This window comes from Larimichthys crocea, chromosome XII (genome assembly GCF_000972845.2).
Source record: "Larimichthys crocea isolate SSNF chromosome XII, L_crocea_2.0, whole genome shotgun sequence".
Lineage (NCBI taxonomy): Eukaryota > Metazoa > Chordata > Actinopteri > Sciaenidae > Larimichthys > Larimichthys crocea.
In genome coordinates, this window is record NC_040022.1 from 11763518 (window position 1) to 11776843 (window position 13326).

General features: G+C 37.6%; 1 protein-coding gene across 2 annotated transcripts; it reads right to left on the minus strand.

Moving 5' to 3' along the window:
* Positions 1 to 737: 737 nt before the first annotated feature.
* lcp2a (lymphocyte cytosolic protein 2a) lies at positions 738 to 13311 on the minus strand. 2 transcript variants are annotated; one of them, XM_027285597.1, is made up of 22 exons: positions 13108 to 13311; positions 12730 to 13008; positions 11175 to 11237; positions 10920 to 10966; positions 9489 to 9554; positions 9340 to 9365; positions 8891 to 8931; positions 8499 to 8691; positions 7982 to 8076; positions 7805 to 7868; positions 7613 to 7690; positions 7366 to 7394; positions 7207 to 7226; positions 6124 to 6234; positions 5945 to 5963; positions 5847 to 5862; positions 5653 to 5740; positions 5125 to 5177; positions 4945 to 5024; positions 3710 to 3784; positions 2412 to 2561; positions 738 to 1412 (listed from the first exon to the last, which is right to left on the minus strand). In XM_027285597.1, exons 2-22 carry the CDS (start codon positions 12805 to 12807, stop codon positions 1263 to 1265), a joined length of 1542 nt encoding a protein of 513 aa, XP_027141398.1. In that variant the 5' UTR covers positions 12808 to 13008; positions 13108 to 13311; the 3' UTR covers positions 738 to 1262. The 2 variants fall into 2 exon arrangements, with proteins under 2 accessions (XP_027141398.1, XP_027141399.1); XM_027285598.1 differs by lacking the exons at positions 12730 to 13008; positions 13108 to 13311 and adding an exon at positions 12593 to 12704.
* Between the last annotated feature and the right edge of the window lie 15 nt (positions 13312 to 13326).

Here is a 13326-nt window from a genome sequence, read left to right on the forward strand (position 1 = left end):
TGATTGTGCAGGAGCTGGAGGGCTACTCCAATACATCCATACTGTGGCTGTGACTGTCTAAAAGGGGCAAAAATACTTCATTTTGTTTTTTGCACTGTGATCAAAACATGTTGAAAAATATGTTTGTATGTGTCATCATTAATACATGCAAAAGCAGTCAGAAAAAAAAACGATGTTCTTTGCACTCTGTTACACAAAGGCAACTTTATTGTGTTTTAAGGACATTCAGAACGAGTGTCCACATATGTGGACATCATTTTTCTCTAAAACTACACTATGTAAAAAGAAGATGTTTATTATACTAATCAGGGTCCAAAAAGCCCAAATAGCAAAGAGAAATAAAAAATGCTTATCAAACAAGAGCTCGGGTCTTATATATTAAGTCTAATATGTATATTAAGGCTCAGGTCCGCCAATGATCCAAGTCTTTGTCAATTTTTAGATTAGTCAGGAGGCGGAAGAGGCTACCAACATGGTGGCGGGCAGAACCACTATACTGGATTCAGTAGTTCAGTTTGTGGATTCAGGTCTCCAGTGGCAATATGGTGGCAGCTGGTAGGAGGTAGTTCACCACAGAGCTGGAACAACCTACTTGTTGTCATCAACATTATAGAAAGATTGAAACTACTCAACATTTTTGACATTTTAATACATTATCTAACCTCACAAATCAACTGGAGCTGTAATGTAGCGAGTGTAATGTTTATCATAAGATAAGAAAGTTCAATGGACACTGCTGATGTTTTCATGATGTTTTAATAAGATAAACCAGTTGAGTCTTGACTCATAAACAGTGAATTAAAAATGTCCAAGACTAAAGTAAAACATGTAAATACAATCATGAAATGTGGGCTATATGTAGCTCGGCTGAACACAGAACCAGGACAGTTTTTGCGTGTGCATAGTTTGAATGTGAAATAAACGGTAGACATACTGTTTTCCAGAAGTTGAATCATACAGAAATAAAAGTTAAAAATCTGTTTTACATGTTGTTAAATGTTGAAAGGTTTATTGTTTCAAACCCTTTAAAGAACAGAGAGCGACACAAAGCTGGAAACTGTTTGCAAGAAATGCAAAGTGTAAAAAAATTTAAAAAGGGAATAAAGCAACGTGCAAAAATCAGACATTTTTCAGTCACAGAAAAAAATCTCCCAACCATAAAACATTTGCCACACATTCACGTTAACTCTGCTTGTTCATTTGCTTCCCCTCTGATCTAGTTTGACTCATCCAGTCTGATCTGTTTTGATCCACTTCATCCATCAAGGCCAGTTCTGTCCGGTCATGTAGTATCCGGCTGGGTCGGAGAGCAGACACTGGTTCTGCTGGCTGGAGCTGCGGTTTTTGGCGTCGATAAGGAGAAGAGGAGACTGGGAGTAATGGCCGATGATGCCGCTCACTGACGGGAAAGACTGCACACACACACATAGAGCTGGTTTGTATCAGTCATGCTAACGTTATGTTTAGCAGGAAAAATTGCTTTTTGGGTCATCAGACTTTATTTCGTTACTAGTTATAGCCACAATTGTATTTAAAGGTACATTTTATGCTAGAAGTAGTCCAAACACAACACACACGGTTTATTGCAGTTTAACCATCAAAATTCATACAGATGTCTTAACACCATTATCTCAGACCCAAGTAAATTTCCAGCTTCCAGTTATTTCCAGCTGTAAATTTTACTGAAATGACAGCTGAAAAAAGACAATATCATCTTCTCTGAAAACTTGGTGGTTGAAAAAAAAGCTGGTTGAAAACAACTACTTTCCAACTGAAGGCTGCTCACTGGCGGGACATTTTTTATCAGTCATCCTAATGCTAACCCCCAAATTCCACCGGACGCGGGCACGCAGCGTTGCGTGTGCGCAGTGGCGATTCTAGTCAGTGTTTTGAACCGCACCGGTTCCAATGCAGTCTGGTTAAGAAGCGTCCCTCCGTGTTTAATACGTGGCTGTTCTCTTTTTGACGGACGCCAAAAGCAGCCCAGCGGGCAGAAGCCAGACACAGAAACAGCAGAGAGAATCAGGTGGACAAAATAGAAAACACCCCGTGCAAACTGCCGGTCGTAAAAACAGACAAAAGCGAAACTAATTAACTACGTAGCATATTTACACACGTAGAAGCATATTTAGAAGAACACAAACCAAGAAAATGACCAAATACGAGCAAGTAAACAAAGTCTGGCGGTCTAAAGGCTTCTGAAATGCACACGTCAAGTGCACTACGTGACAGAGACGTGTGAGGTGAGGTTTCAGGGTAACTGTGGACAACAACTGCTCCGGGGAAGAAAAACCCAACTTTTCTCTTTAAATACAAAGTTAATACAGTTTTAACACACCAAATAAACGCCCAGTTCTTGATTTCACTTCTTCTAAAAGACCTCTCTAGTCAGTAACGTGCGTCTTGTTTACCTCCTGGACTTTGAGTCCGGTTCCTAGCAGGAACTGCTGGTTCTGTTGTCTGATCTGGACATTGTAGACTTTGTCCTGGTAGAAGACCATCAGGGTGTAGGGCTGATTGGCCAGCTGCCGGGTGCTATCCCTTACCAGGTAAGCCCCGTCCTCAACACAGAGACAGAGACAGGAAATATTAGAATAGTAGTGAATGGTAACAAAGAACAGCACTTAAATTTACCCCACTACATTTTAGTGGGAATTATTGTATTTTGCAGCTATAGTTACTGTGTTATCAAAAAATATGTGGGTTTTCAAAATCCAGAAAAATGAATCCCGAACACTGCCCCTATCCTTATTTTACTTCTATATAATGGCTATTCAGTTACCATAATGCTTTGGGGGTGTAAACAGGAAATATAGTGTTGCTAATTCAGTTGCACCACAAGCTACAGCTTGACCGTAAGTGTCTGTTTAAGAGTCTCCATTAAACGTTTGCTGAATTAGTTTGCTCAACTGTTTGCTGTGTACCCATGACAAAGACAACTTAAAAACGTGATGATCTAAGACACGTTCTTTAGCGTATTTGTATTATTTTCAACAAAGTGAATTTGTTGATGTTTTATTCATGAAGAAGATCAGAGCTAATAATACAGTCAGAAAGTGTATCTTCCCCAGTTTACTCAGCTATGACTCTGAGAGTGCAATTTTCAATTTTTGGAAATAATGCTGTTTAAAAAAAATAAAGTCTGAGTTTCTATAATTTGCATTTAAGGACGTTTATTCTAGATGGAAATCGGAGATCAGAGACTTTGAGAAAGAGTGTGAGTTTTCACACAGTCTCTTAATCAGCTCCGTCATGGGTTGTGTGTCACTCCTGCAGCTCCACCTGCTGAACAGGTTGGTGGTCAAATTACTCCTGCACCTCCTCTGGTTTGAAGTCCCTCCTCATAGTTTGAAGTCCTCTGGTTTAGCTCAAACTATTATTTTAGTTCAAGTACTGAGGATACAGAAACTCAATCTACATAAACCAGCTACGATAATGAAATACTTTATACAAATTAACACAAGAGTACAAATAACCCAACATTATGATATATACAGTAGAAAGCCACCATTGCTGCATAATGCATACTACTTTTGATATTTAAAGGATTTTGCTGATTAAATACCTTTACTACATACATTTTACTAGAAATAGAGTTTGACATAAGTAAGAATCGTAATTCCTCCACTGCTGCATGAAAATTCACAAAATATATTCAGATTTGCTGCATGAAAAGTCAAAGAATTTCCTGTACTTTTATTTTTATTACCTTGCAGACTCGTTTCAGACATCCTTCTGCCTGACCTCTGGTCACTTTACCCACATACCAGCAAGGGTCCAGTTCCTACACGCACACACACACACACACACACACACACACACACACACACATTATATTTGTAGCTGACTAAACAGGAAACACAAAGACAACAGCTCCACCTGCTGTTTAGATTAAAGAACATCTACAGAAACAGCTTCAACACTAAACTGTATTCACTAACTGTACAGCTAATAATACATTTTATGTGTACACGAATTAACTAATTAAAAAAAAACAGATTAGAACATAAATGTGACAAAATCCACATTTATATGTTTACTTGACTTCACTTTGTCTATTTGGGTCGTAGAGAGTGCCTAATGCCTCATTTGCATATTTAATTTAAACTTAAAATTTCAGAAAACTTGTATTAAAGTGAATTTAAAAAAATAATAAGAAGAAGAAGAATTCCCCTAATGTGAGTAACCAACTGGAGAAGTTTCATAGTGATATCTATAAGTTAAAATTTTGACCCTAATCACCTCTAGTGTCTCAAAATCAATTTTACATTACATATCTTCTAAATCAGTACTAAAGTACTAAAATCAGTTTTTCTCAGACTCACAAATCTCCACTTCAGCAGCACTTACATAAACCAAACCTTCCAGTTTGATCTCCATCTATATTCTGAAGTTTTGTACAGAGGGGTTTATTAATATATCATTCAGAGCATGATTTATACAAGATTTTATTCAGAAAAACTTTTTTTGACAGTAGTCAACTATTTGTGGACGGTATTTTCTGACTCATGGAGTGATAAAAAGAGATACAAAATTCCCTTTGTAAAAACCTTTGTCTCTAATATGTCAATAAAATAGAACAATTTTGAACATGGTTTTATCTAATGTTCACTTTTCTATTCTGTAAATAATTAATTATAATTAATGAGATCAGATCATCAATCAATGAGATAATACCTAATTTCAAACAAAAATTTCAATAAACTAAAACTGCAATATATATGTATGTATGAATATGGGTGTGAGCAATCGACTTGGGAAGCTTCATGATGATATCTATTCGGCTGTAGTGTTTCAGTCACCTCTTAAAGGTAAGATCATACCTGTTTTGCATCATTCTGGGGACCAGTTTCAGTTTTTAACCATCGTAGTGAGGACATTGGTGCCTTATGAGGACTGTCTGAAGGTTTGTGGCTAACCCTCAGGTGTGAGGTGTGTTGTTACCTGTGTGCGTGCTGTTGTGGATGGAGAAGGACGAAACGACTGTCTATCTGATCCGAAGTTTCCTCTTTGTTCTGCCACCGCTACACATACAAACACAGTATTACTATCAAAGTAGACGACAGGGCACCTTCTAGTGTCACGTCATTACTGTAAGTTGTGCAATCATATAAACCTGATTACCTGATTGCAGTTTGTGAGGCAGAGATCCTGAAGAGGGAATATTGGGAGGCATACTGTTCAAAAATAAAAAAAGTAAAAGAAAAAGAAACTGAAATTATTAATTATATGGTATATTTATGGTGCTGTTAGACCGCCCCATTGATACAGGTATGCAGCAATAATTTATAATACATTTGTATCTGGCTAAATGCAACAGAAAGACTAATTTACCTATTGAGGCTAATGCTAAATGACACATTAAAAATAGCTAAATACATTAGAAGCGGGCTAACCAAAGCCATGACATACAAGCAAACTTTTAAATCTCCAATATACCAAAATTAATCTATTGTTTGCAGTCAGTTAATGTTTTTCACTGAGGTTGATCAAGGCCTATCTGGACATTTGACAATGGACTGAAAACAGTTTCCAATACAAAGATGAAATTCATTCCAAAAGCTACATTTAAAAAAATAACAGGCCCGACAACTGAACCCTGTGGTACTCCAGTACTGATGTTGCTGGTGCAATGTGCAAAGAATTACATACCTGTCTCCAGGGCGTGAAGGGAGTCCCGGAAGTCCTGGCCGTGGGGGTAGACTTTTATTGTGGAGAGGGAAGGTGTTGTGTTTAGTAGCTGGAAAAGAAAGGAATAATTAAATTAATCATTATTTTGTGATTTTTTTGAGGGGCATTTTAATAGAAATTTGATTTTTTTTTAAATAAAGAAAAAGAAATCTCACCTTCATCAAGTGTTTGCTGATAAAAGAAAAAAAAAGGGTCAGAGTTAATTCTGGACAAATTCACCATCACAATAAATTCTTTCAGAATAGTAACTTACTTCTCGCCTCCCATCAAACCTGTTTAACCAAACCACAAAACCACAGACCAAAAATTGATTATTATCAAGTAAAATGAAGCTGTTTGATCATCTTACAACTGTTTCAGCACAAAGAAAGAACAAAACAAAATAAGCTGACAAGCTGACATTACATTATGTTGATAAAAGTTTGTGCTGACCTGTTGGGAGGTTGTCTGGCTGAGGAGTTGGTCCTGTTGATGGAGGTGGAGGCTGGAGGAAGAGCAGGAGGTTTGGACCAAGTGGGAGCATCAGGGACGTCCAGCTGAGGCCTGAACACACAATAAAATTTATACTAACAATTAAAGGATGGATTCAAATGGCTTTTTCAGGATTACCCAAAAGCAACACTGTGTAACTCTTCTACCATAAATAAAAGGCTGAAAGACAACGAGCTGGGTTTCATGCTGTTGGACTAGTAAGTAATATTTGCTGGCTGCTATGTCTTGTGTTGTGGCCTTTGCTTGATGTTTGGCTGTTAGAAAAGTTGTTGACTCGCTAGTTTTTGATTCTAAGTAATACAATCATAACAAATACACACGTACAACTGTCCATATTTACGACAGTGGTCTTACAAAAACACCAATTTCTATGCAATGTCGCTTTAATATAACACTAATAATATAAATCGCAGAGCTACAGATGATGCACTGCTTACCATGTTTAATATAGTATTGTTCAAGAGGAGCTGAATGTAAACAAGACACTGTCATCTGCATAAAAACTGATATTATAAATATGTGTTGAAGTTATAATATTGTAAAATATAAATAGTAAAGGACAGATCACAGACTTTTATTTCTTCTCAAATATAACCCAACAGTTTGCCTTCTTTATAAATCAATGTGTGATTTATAAAGAAGATTTGCCTAGTGATAGCAGTACGAGTTTAATGAGGTGAACCTAAAGACTTGTGATGGATCCATTTACAGTGAAACACTCACATTCAATTTAATTTAAATTATGTAATTAATTCAATTTTTGAATCGTATAATCATACACGCACAATTATAATGAAATGTATTTCTGCAAGCTCACACTGCAATTCAAAATAGGGTAAAATATTAGTATTATTACTATTTCAGTGGTAATTATGTAAGTAAAAGTAAAAATAACATAAAGATTAACAATAGCATTGACAGACAATTTTCATACAAAGCCCATAAATTTGTTTTTGTTAATAATTTGATCCAAAATACTGAGATACATACTGAGAGAGATATGTAAATATAATGTGTACTTACCTCCAAGGCTGTGTGCCCGCCTGCAATATACACAGAAATAGACATTTAGTTACAAATTACAATTAGTTTTAAATGGAGTTCCTCAAGGTCATGTTCTTGGTCCTATTTTATTTTTAATTTTAATTATGCGTTACTTAAGTTTATTTTGGGAAAACTCACCTTGTCCGATGTGGTGTTGCGGTGAGGTCCTGTGAAGAAGAGAAAACTTAATATCATCATGATCAAAACATCACTCCCTGAATGCACCAAAAGTATAAGTAACAAAAAGTTTTTTTTCCAAATCATACAAATTGAATGAAACTACTGAAAGGAAATCAATCAATCTATAAAATATAAGCATATAAGGGAAAGTAAACATGATTTATTGGGCTTAAAACAGAAAGTCACATCTTGGGTTCAGTATTACCTCTGACAGGGGATGGGTTGGATCCTGAATCTCTACCAGGTTTGTTGCCACGAAAGATCTGTGGCGGCCCTGGAGCAGCTGAACACAACAACATGGACACAAAAGACAATTTGTAATTGGGACAGTGACACTCTTGCCAACTATTTTAATAAATCGATGAAATATTTGAAATTTCAGCAGTTGGTTTCTCACTATTTCCTGATGGTCGTCCACAGTGTGGGGACGTGTCTCTCCTCGACGAGGACGATTCTCCTGGCTACAAGTGGCAGTCAGAGTTTTAGTGACTTGAATTGCTGACTTGCAATGTGAATTTCTGACTCACAGCGCGAACAGCTGACTAATGTTCAAATAAGTGTGCGACAAACTCACCATCCTTGGAGACGGTACAGACAGGGTGGTGGCCGGAGGACGGGGAGACAGAGCAGGCGGCGGACCTCTGTTTGACACGTGGTTATTCCTGTTATCTGCACACACCACACATTATTTAACTACAATTTACTGGAAGTGTCTTAGTCAAATCTGACTCATGTTTTTTTTTTTTATTTCTCTGATCAAAACATGTGCAGCAAGCTTGTCTCATAACATTTAGAAAATCCCCATAAAGCTTGGTTACCCTAACAATTGTCTTTATGAATCACATATTCCTTCAGCAGGAAGAACATCTGCACTGTTTAGATACAATAACAACTTAGCTATTGAAAAACCTAACATCTATTCAAAACCTAGCAATAATTCATGAGATAATAACTATCCACTAGCCAACAGCAAACTGGAGGAAATTATTGTTGGGTTGGGAATTGTTTGGTCTCAGTAGATAAAACTGAATTCAATTAATAACTATCCATGAGCTAACAGCTATCCGTGACCCCCCCAACACCCATGTTACCTATGTAATCGCTGTCTCCGATTGGTAAGGTGGGGCATAACTTGTGAACCATGTCTTCTGGAGGTTCTGAGGGGGGAGGTTCGTAATCGTTGGATCCATCCAGGTCATCATTTGGGGACTCGTAGTCCCCCCCACTGCCCTCTTCATCACCACTGTAGGGGCTCTCATAGTCATCATCAAACTCTTCATCATCCTAATGGAGTGAAGGAGAAAATGAGCAACCACCACCCAACCCCCCTGACAACCATTTTACTGAAAAGTGATGTAGTAGGGTGCAAGTATAAAGTTGTATAAAATCTAAATGCCAAAGTTAAGTACAAGTACAATTTATACTTTAAAAAGAAAACAGAAAGAAAAAAAAGAAAAACTAAAAAGACAAAGAATTAACTTACAAACTCATCTTCACCCCAGCCGTGAACTTCAGCAGTCGTCTCTGCACAGAAGAAAGCAGCATGTTAGCAGCTCGCATGCCAATAATACATAAATATTTATCTGTTTAATAAGATGCATTAATCCTCGGAGGGTCAATTCAAATATAAGTGCAGATAAACTAAAAAAAGTGACCTGAAAAAACTTTTCTGTAATAATTCATAGTACATGTAAGAGTAATGTGATGCAGCAAACACCAGAATAATATAAAACATGATGAAGTAATTATACTTAATTGTCTGTACTAATATATAAATATGAGCAGTGTGTAACATAATTTAACAGTAAAACATAATATAAAATAAAAATAAAATATGAAACAGTATAGAATAAATTTAATAAATGATAAATGAAGAGATGGAGTGGAAAATAAATTCATTATCAGTTAATTCAGTTTATGAATTATTCCTACCTGGTTCATGGTATTTGGGAGTTGTTCTGTGAAAAAAGACAAAATCATAAATTATGAAAAAAAAAATACATAAAATAAAATAAGTAAATAATAATAATAATAATTAAATCTCTAATTAGAAAATGTGCTTGTTTAAAACATGAACATACTTTTTACTGAACAGGCCTCGCCTCTCCTCCTTTTTGCTGATTTCAGTGCTGATCTTGGAGATCAACCTAAAGAGACACAGACACATTAACGGTTATTGAAACTTAGTTCTTCTCCACTCGTCCTTGTTCTCCTCTCCTATATTTTCTTGTTTTTTATCACAAAATCATCATAAATAAAGTTTGCAAAGACAAAAAAAACAACAACAACAATGCCAGCTGCTAAAAATATGAAGCTCTGTGAAACCGAGCAGACATCATCATTTTATATACTAAAAATATTGTGTGTTTAATAATGTACTGTGATTTTATTTATTTGTTCAATCAGTTCAATGAGTAAGATTCTGAAGCTTTTTACACATGAATTTTATGTTTTAACCACTTTTTATTGCTAATGTGTGAACAGGTGGTAGCATTACTTCACAAATAAGCCTTCCACGACTTTTTGGGTCACCTATAACAGACAGATTTCTATGTAAAACACTTGGGACGAATGTTCAGTGTAAATCCAAACGATGAAGTGATATTTATGCTCCTGTATGTCTTCTCTCTTCACCTCCCTACAGTGTCAGCTAACAATGGAGTCTGCTAATGTCAACACACAACCCGCACCCACTACAACACAGAGTCCAACAGCAAGTCCAAAGTCAAAGTTAACGTTACTGCAAAGCATGTGAAATAAATTGTGAAATTGTAGTTTAAGCTGGCCAGTGATAGGTAGCTAATACAGCAAAATACTGTACTGGGTGGATAACGTCATGCAGACTCCTGGGGCTGATCTGGCTGTTTGTTGGCTGTCGTTACGAGGTGAACAGATACGTGCTGTGTCACAGTGTTGCGGCTGGCTTATTAACCTTAGCTTGCTTGTTTGCAAACATTATCACCTGCAAAGCGTTATGTAACATATCCATGTTATTTATACTTTGCCCAATGACTCAAGCAGCTAACGTGATCCATGATACTAATTTACATATTAAGATGAATAGTGTTGATTTTAACCAGCAACAAATTATGTAATGGTAGAAACCAAAGGTGTAACTAACGATCACTTTCTTAAAGCCAAGAGCGATGCAAGGCAGGGGCTAACTAGCTAACTGTAAACGAAGCTAAGTTGGCGTTGGCAGCCTGGCGTGGTCTGGTATTAGTTGCTTTGTGGTGTTGGCTGATGGGGTGATTTGCAGATGGCAAGCCATGCTCACAGAGCAAACAGTCCAAATATAACATATGAACATTACAGATAAAATTATTCTCAGTGTGATCGTAATTTATTTTCCAGCGTTCAGTTTTGCGTAAGTCAGCAATGCCAAGGATCATGCTCGGTCACGCCTACGGAGTTCGTGTACAGTCCCTGCTCTGTCCCTGTCTCTTGAATCAAACAGTAGCTGTTATTAAGACTTTCTGCGTGGTATGAATCAGCGGTTTGCCATCACTCACGGAGCGTGAAGTTTGGGGAATTTCTGGAGGTCGTTATCACTCAGATTCTGCAAAAAAAAAAAAAAAAAAAAAAAAAAAACAGGAAACAGTGTGAAGTTGACATGAAACAATGAGGATCTGAGGACATTTTAAGACTGAAGAAGACCAACTGACTGCTTCAAGACTAAAAGCAGGAAACTAAACCTCCTCTTTACTTCCTTGTTTCCTTCTCTTTCTCCTTCATTGCAAGTGCTGTTTTGAAGTTTGTGAACTCACCACAAATCTGGAGCCGCTGATGGAGTTCTTCAACACAACTTTATCACAGCCGGACAGACTCATCTGCATACACACATTAAAAACATGGGTGATGCAGTGTTAGTGGTGGTGCCCACATTCAAAAGAGGTATTTGTGTATCTCTACTTTTTTATCACTACTTCCTTTTCTTTTCTACTTCATAGTTACGTTCCCTACCTCTCTCACTGCATTACTTTGATACTGAAGAAAACCTAAAAACATGACGACCCTGAGTCAAGTTCTGCAGCGTGAAGTGGATTTATGGTTGTTTATTCTGTATGAACATCAGAGATAGTGATAACCGCAGGAAGTGGGTGAGGACATATGATTCAACATGTGTTTCGTGTCTATATCTTAAAACATGTCAAACCATGTTATACTGAATTTGTGTTTCACTGACCAATTTAAACATCGAACTCATCGATGATGAGTCGAACTTGAACTCAAGTCCAGTGTTGTAGTTCTTAAAATTGGTATTGCGATTGAGCTCAAGACCATTTTCGATGGTCTTGTCAGGACCACTGCCACCATCTATAGGGAGCATTGATATACTTCCCGAACACAGGTCTCTACGCGGTCTCTGGAGTTTTTTCCTCCTTCATGAATGTCCAACAGTCACTGGATCTCAGCCAACTATTCTGTTGGCTATGTTAGCAGAGGAGGAGTGAATAGAGGAGTGCAGTGAATAGTTTAAAATGTCATGATATCAAGCAAAGGACCACAAATAAAGTTTTATGTTATGCTATATTATTCTCAATCTTAGAACCAATCGGCTATTTCTGTTTTCTGCTGCTGCTTTCTGAATTTCTGCTAATCTCTGTGACCAGATATATGAATGCAGATCAGTTTTTACACATACAAAGCTAAATTGATGTCAAACTAGAAGCAATGGGTTTCAGTCAATGCGTTCTACCACTTTTGCTTTTCACATGAACTCTTGGAATCAAAGCTTGCTCAAACGTGATTGGTCATTATTACTTGGACTTGTTATTTGGACCCAGCAGACACAGAAAGAACATGCAAACGCCAACCAGTAAGACCCCAGCCATTGTTCAAACCTTTGTGTTACCGGCAGCTTGACAAGGTGGATTTGTCTAGAGATTTTGTTGTGGTACCAGCACACAGCCACAGTAAGTTGATTCATTCAAATAGGGGTACTTAAGTGTGAAAGACTGTTTAAAGAGATTATTATTAAAGAAATAAAGTAGTACAAATGGATCAATTCTTTGATCCCGGATTTTTCTGTGCCTGCAGGCTCTTATAGTTATAACTGCCCAAAACAGCCCAAACTTGGGAGTCTCCTCATCACTTTGCAACATCTACAACAACACTACGAACAATGTTTAATCCCTCAACAGTCAACAGTGCAGACTTTTTCGTCAGAGTTCACCAAACTCACCCTCACAAGCGAATCTACTGACCACAATGTGTTTCATGTTTTAACTGGCATGTCTTGACTGTTGCCTGACTGCAGCCAGTTTCAAGGTCTCTGAAAGAAAGGAAGAAAGAATGACAGAGTATGGACGCAGGTCTCACCCTCTTCAGGTAGTCTGCCAGCTGCTGTGGGCTCCATCCCATCACCTCCGACCTGGACGGCACTCGGTCGGAGCTCATCTTGCTTTCTCCTCCCTTCTCAAAGACTTGACGTCCGCCCAGCTAATGTCAAACTGAAGATTTCTGATTTAATGGAGAAAGACCACCTGGAAATTAGAAAGATTTTATTCCCAGTGTTGTCCGTCCTGTTGCTCGTCTTCAGTTAGACGTCCACCCTTCGAATCTTTCCGACTGACAGGCCTCGTTCCTTACCACTTCTTCCTGTGAAAATGTGAAACCAAACGTCTCATAAAGATTCACAGAAAACAAAATAACTGTGAATTGTCTTCAGAGAAGTTTTACTTCCTCAAATCAACTCACCACTTTCTGTCTCTCCGAAAGTCTTTCCAAGCAAAAAGAAACAAGAAAGAAGAGGACAAAGTGCAGACAAACATGCCACAGAGGAACCAAAATGGCTTCCTTCTTTGTTTCTTACTCTCCTCCACTCTTTCTATGTATCTCTCTATCTCTTCACCTCTGTTTCCTCCATTCTCTCTCTCTCTCTCTCTCTCTCTCTCTCTCAAAGGAAGTGACTGTGCA

Excerpts from the sequence above, each read along its gene's own strand:
- lcp2a (XM_027285597.1), bottom strand. The coding sequence starts at position 12,807 with ATGAGCTCCGACCGAGTGCCGTCCAGGTCGGAGGTGATGGGATGGAGC. Across the intron at positions 7,395-7,612 it reads CAACCCATCCCCTGTCAGAG|GACCTCACCGCAACACCACA; the intron begins GTAATACTGAAC and ends TCTTCTTCACAG. Across the intron at positions 1,413-2,411 it reads CCGGACTCAAAGTCCAGGAG|TCTTTCCCGTCAGTGAGCGG; the intron begins GTAAACAAGACG and ends GTGTGTGTGCAG.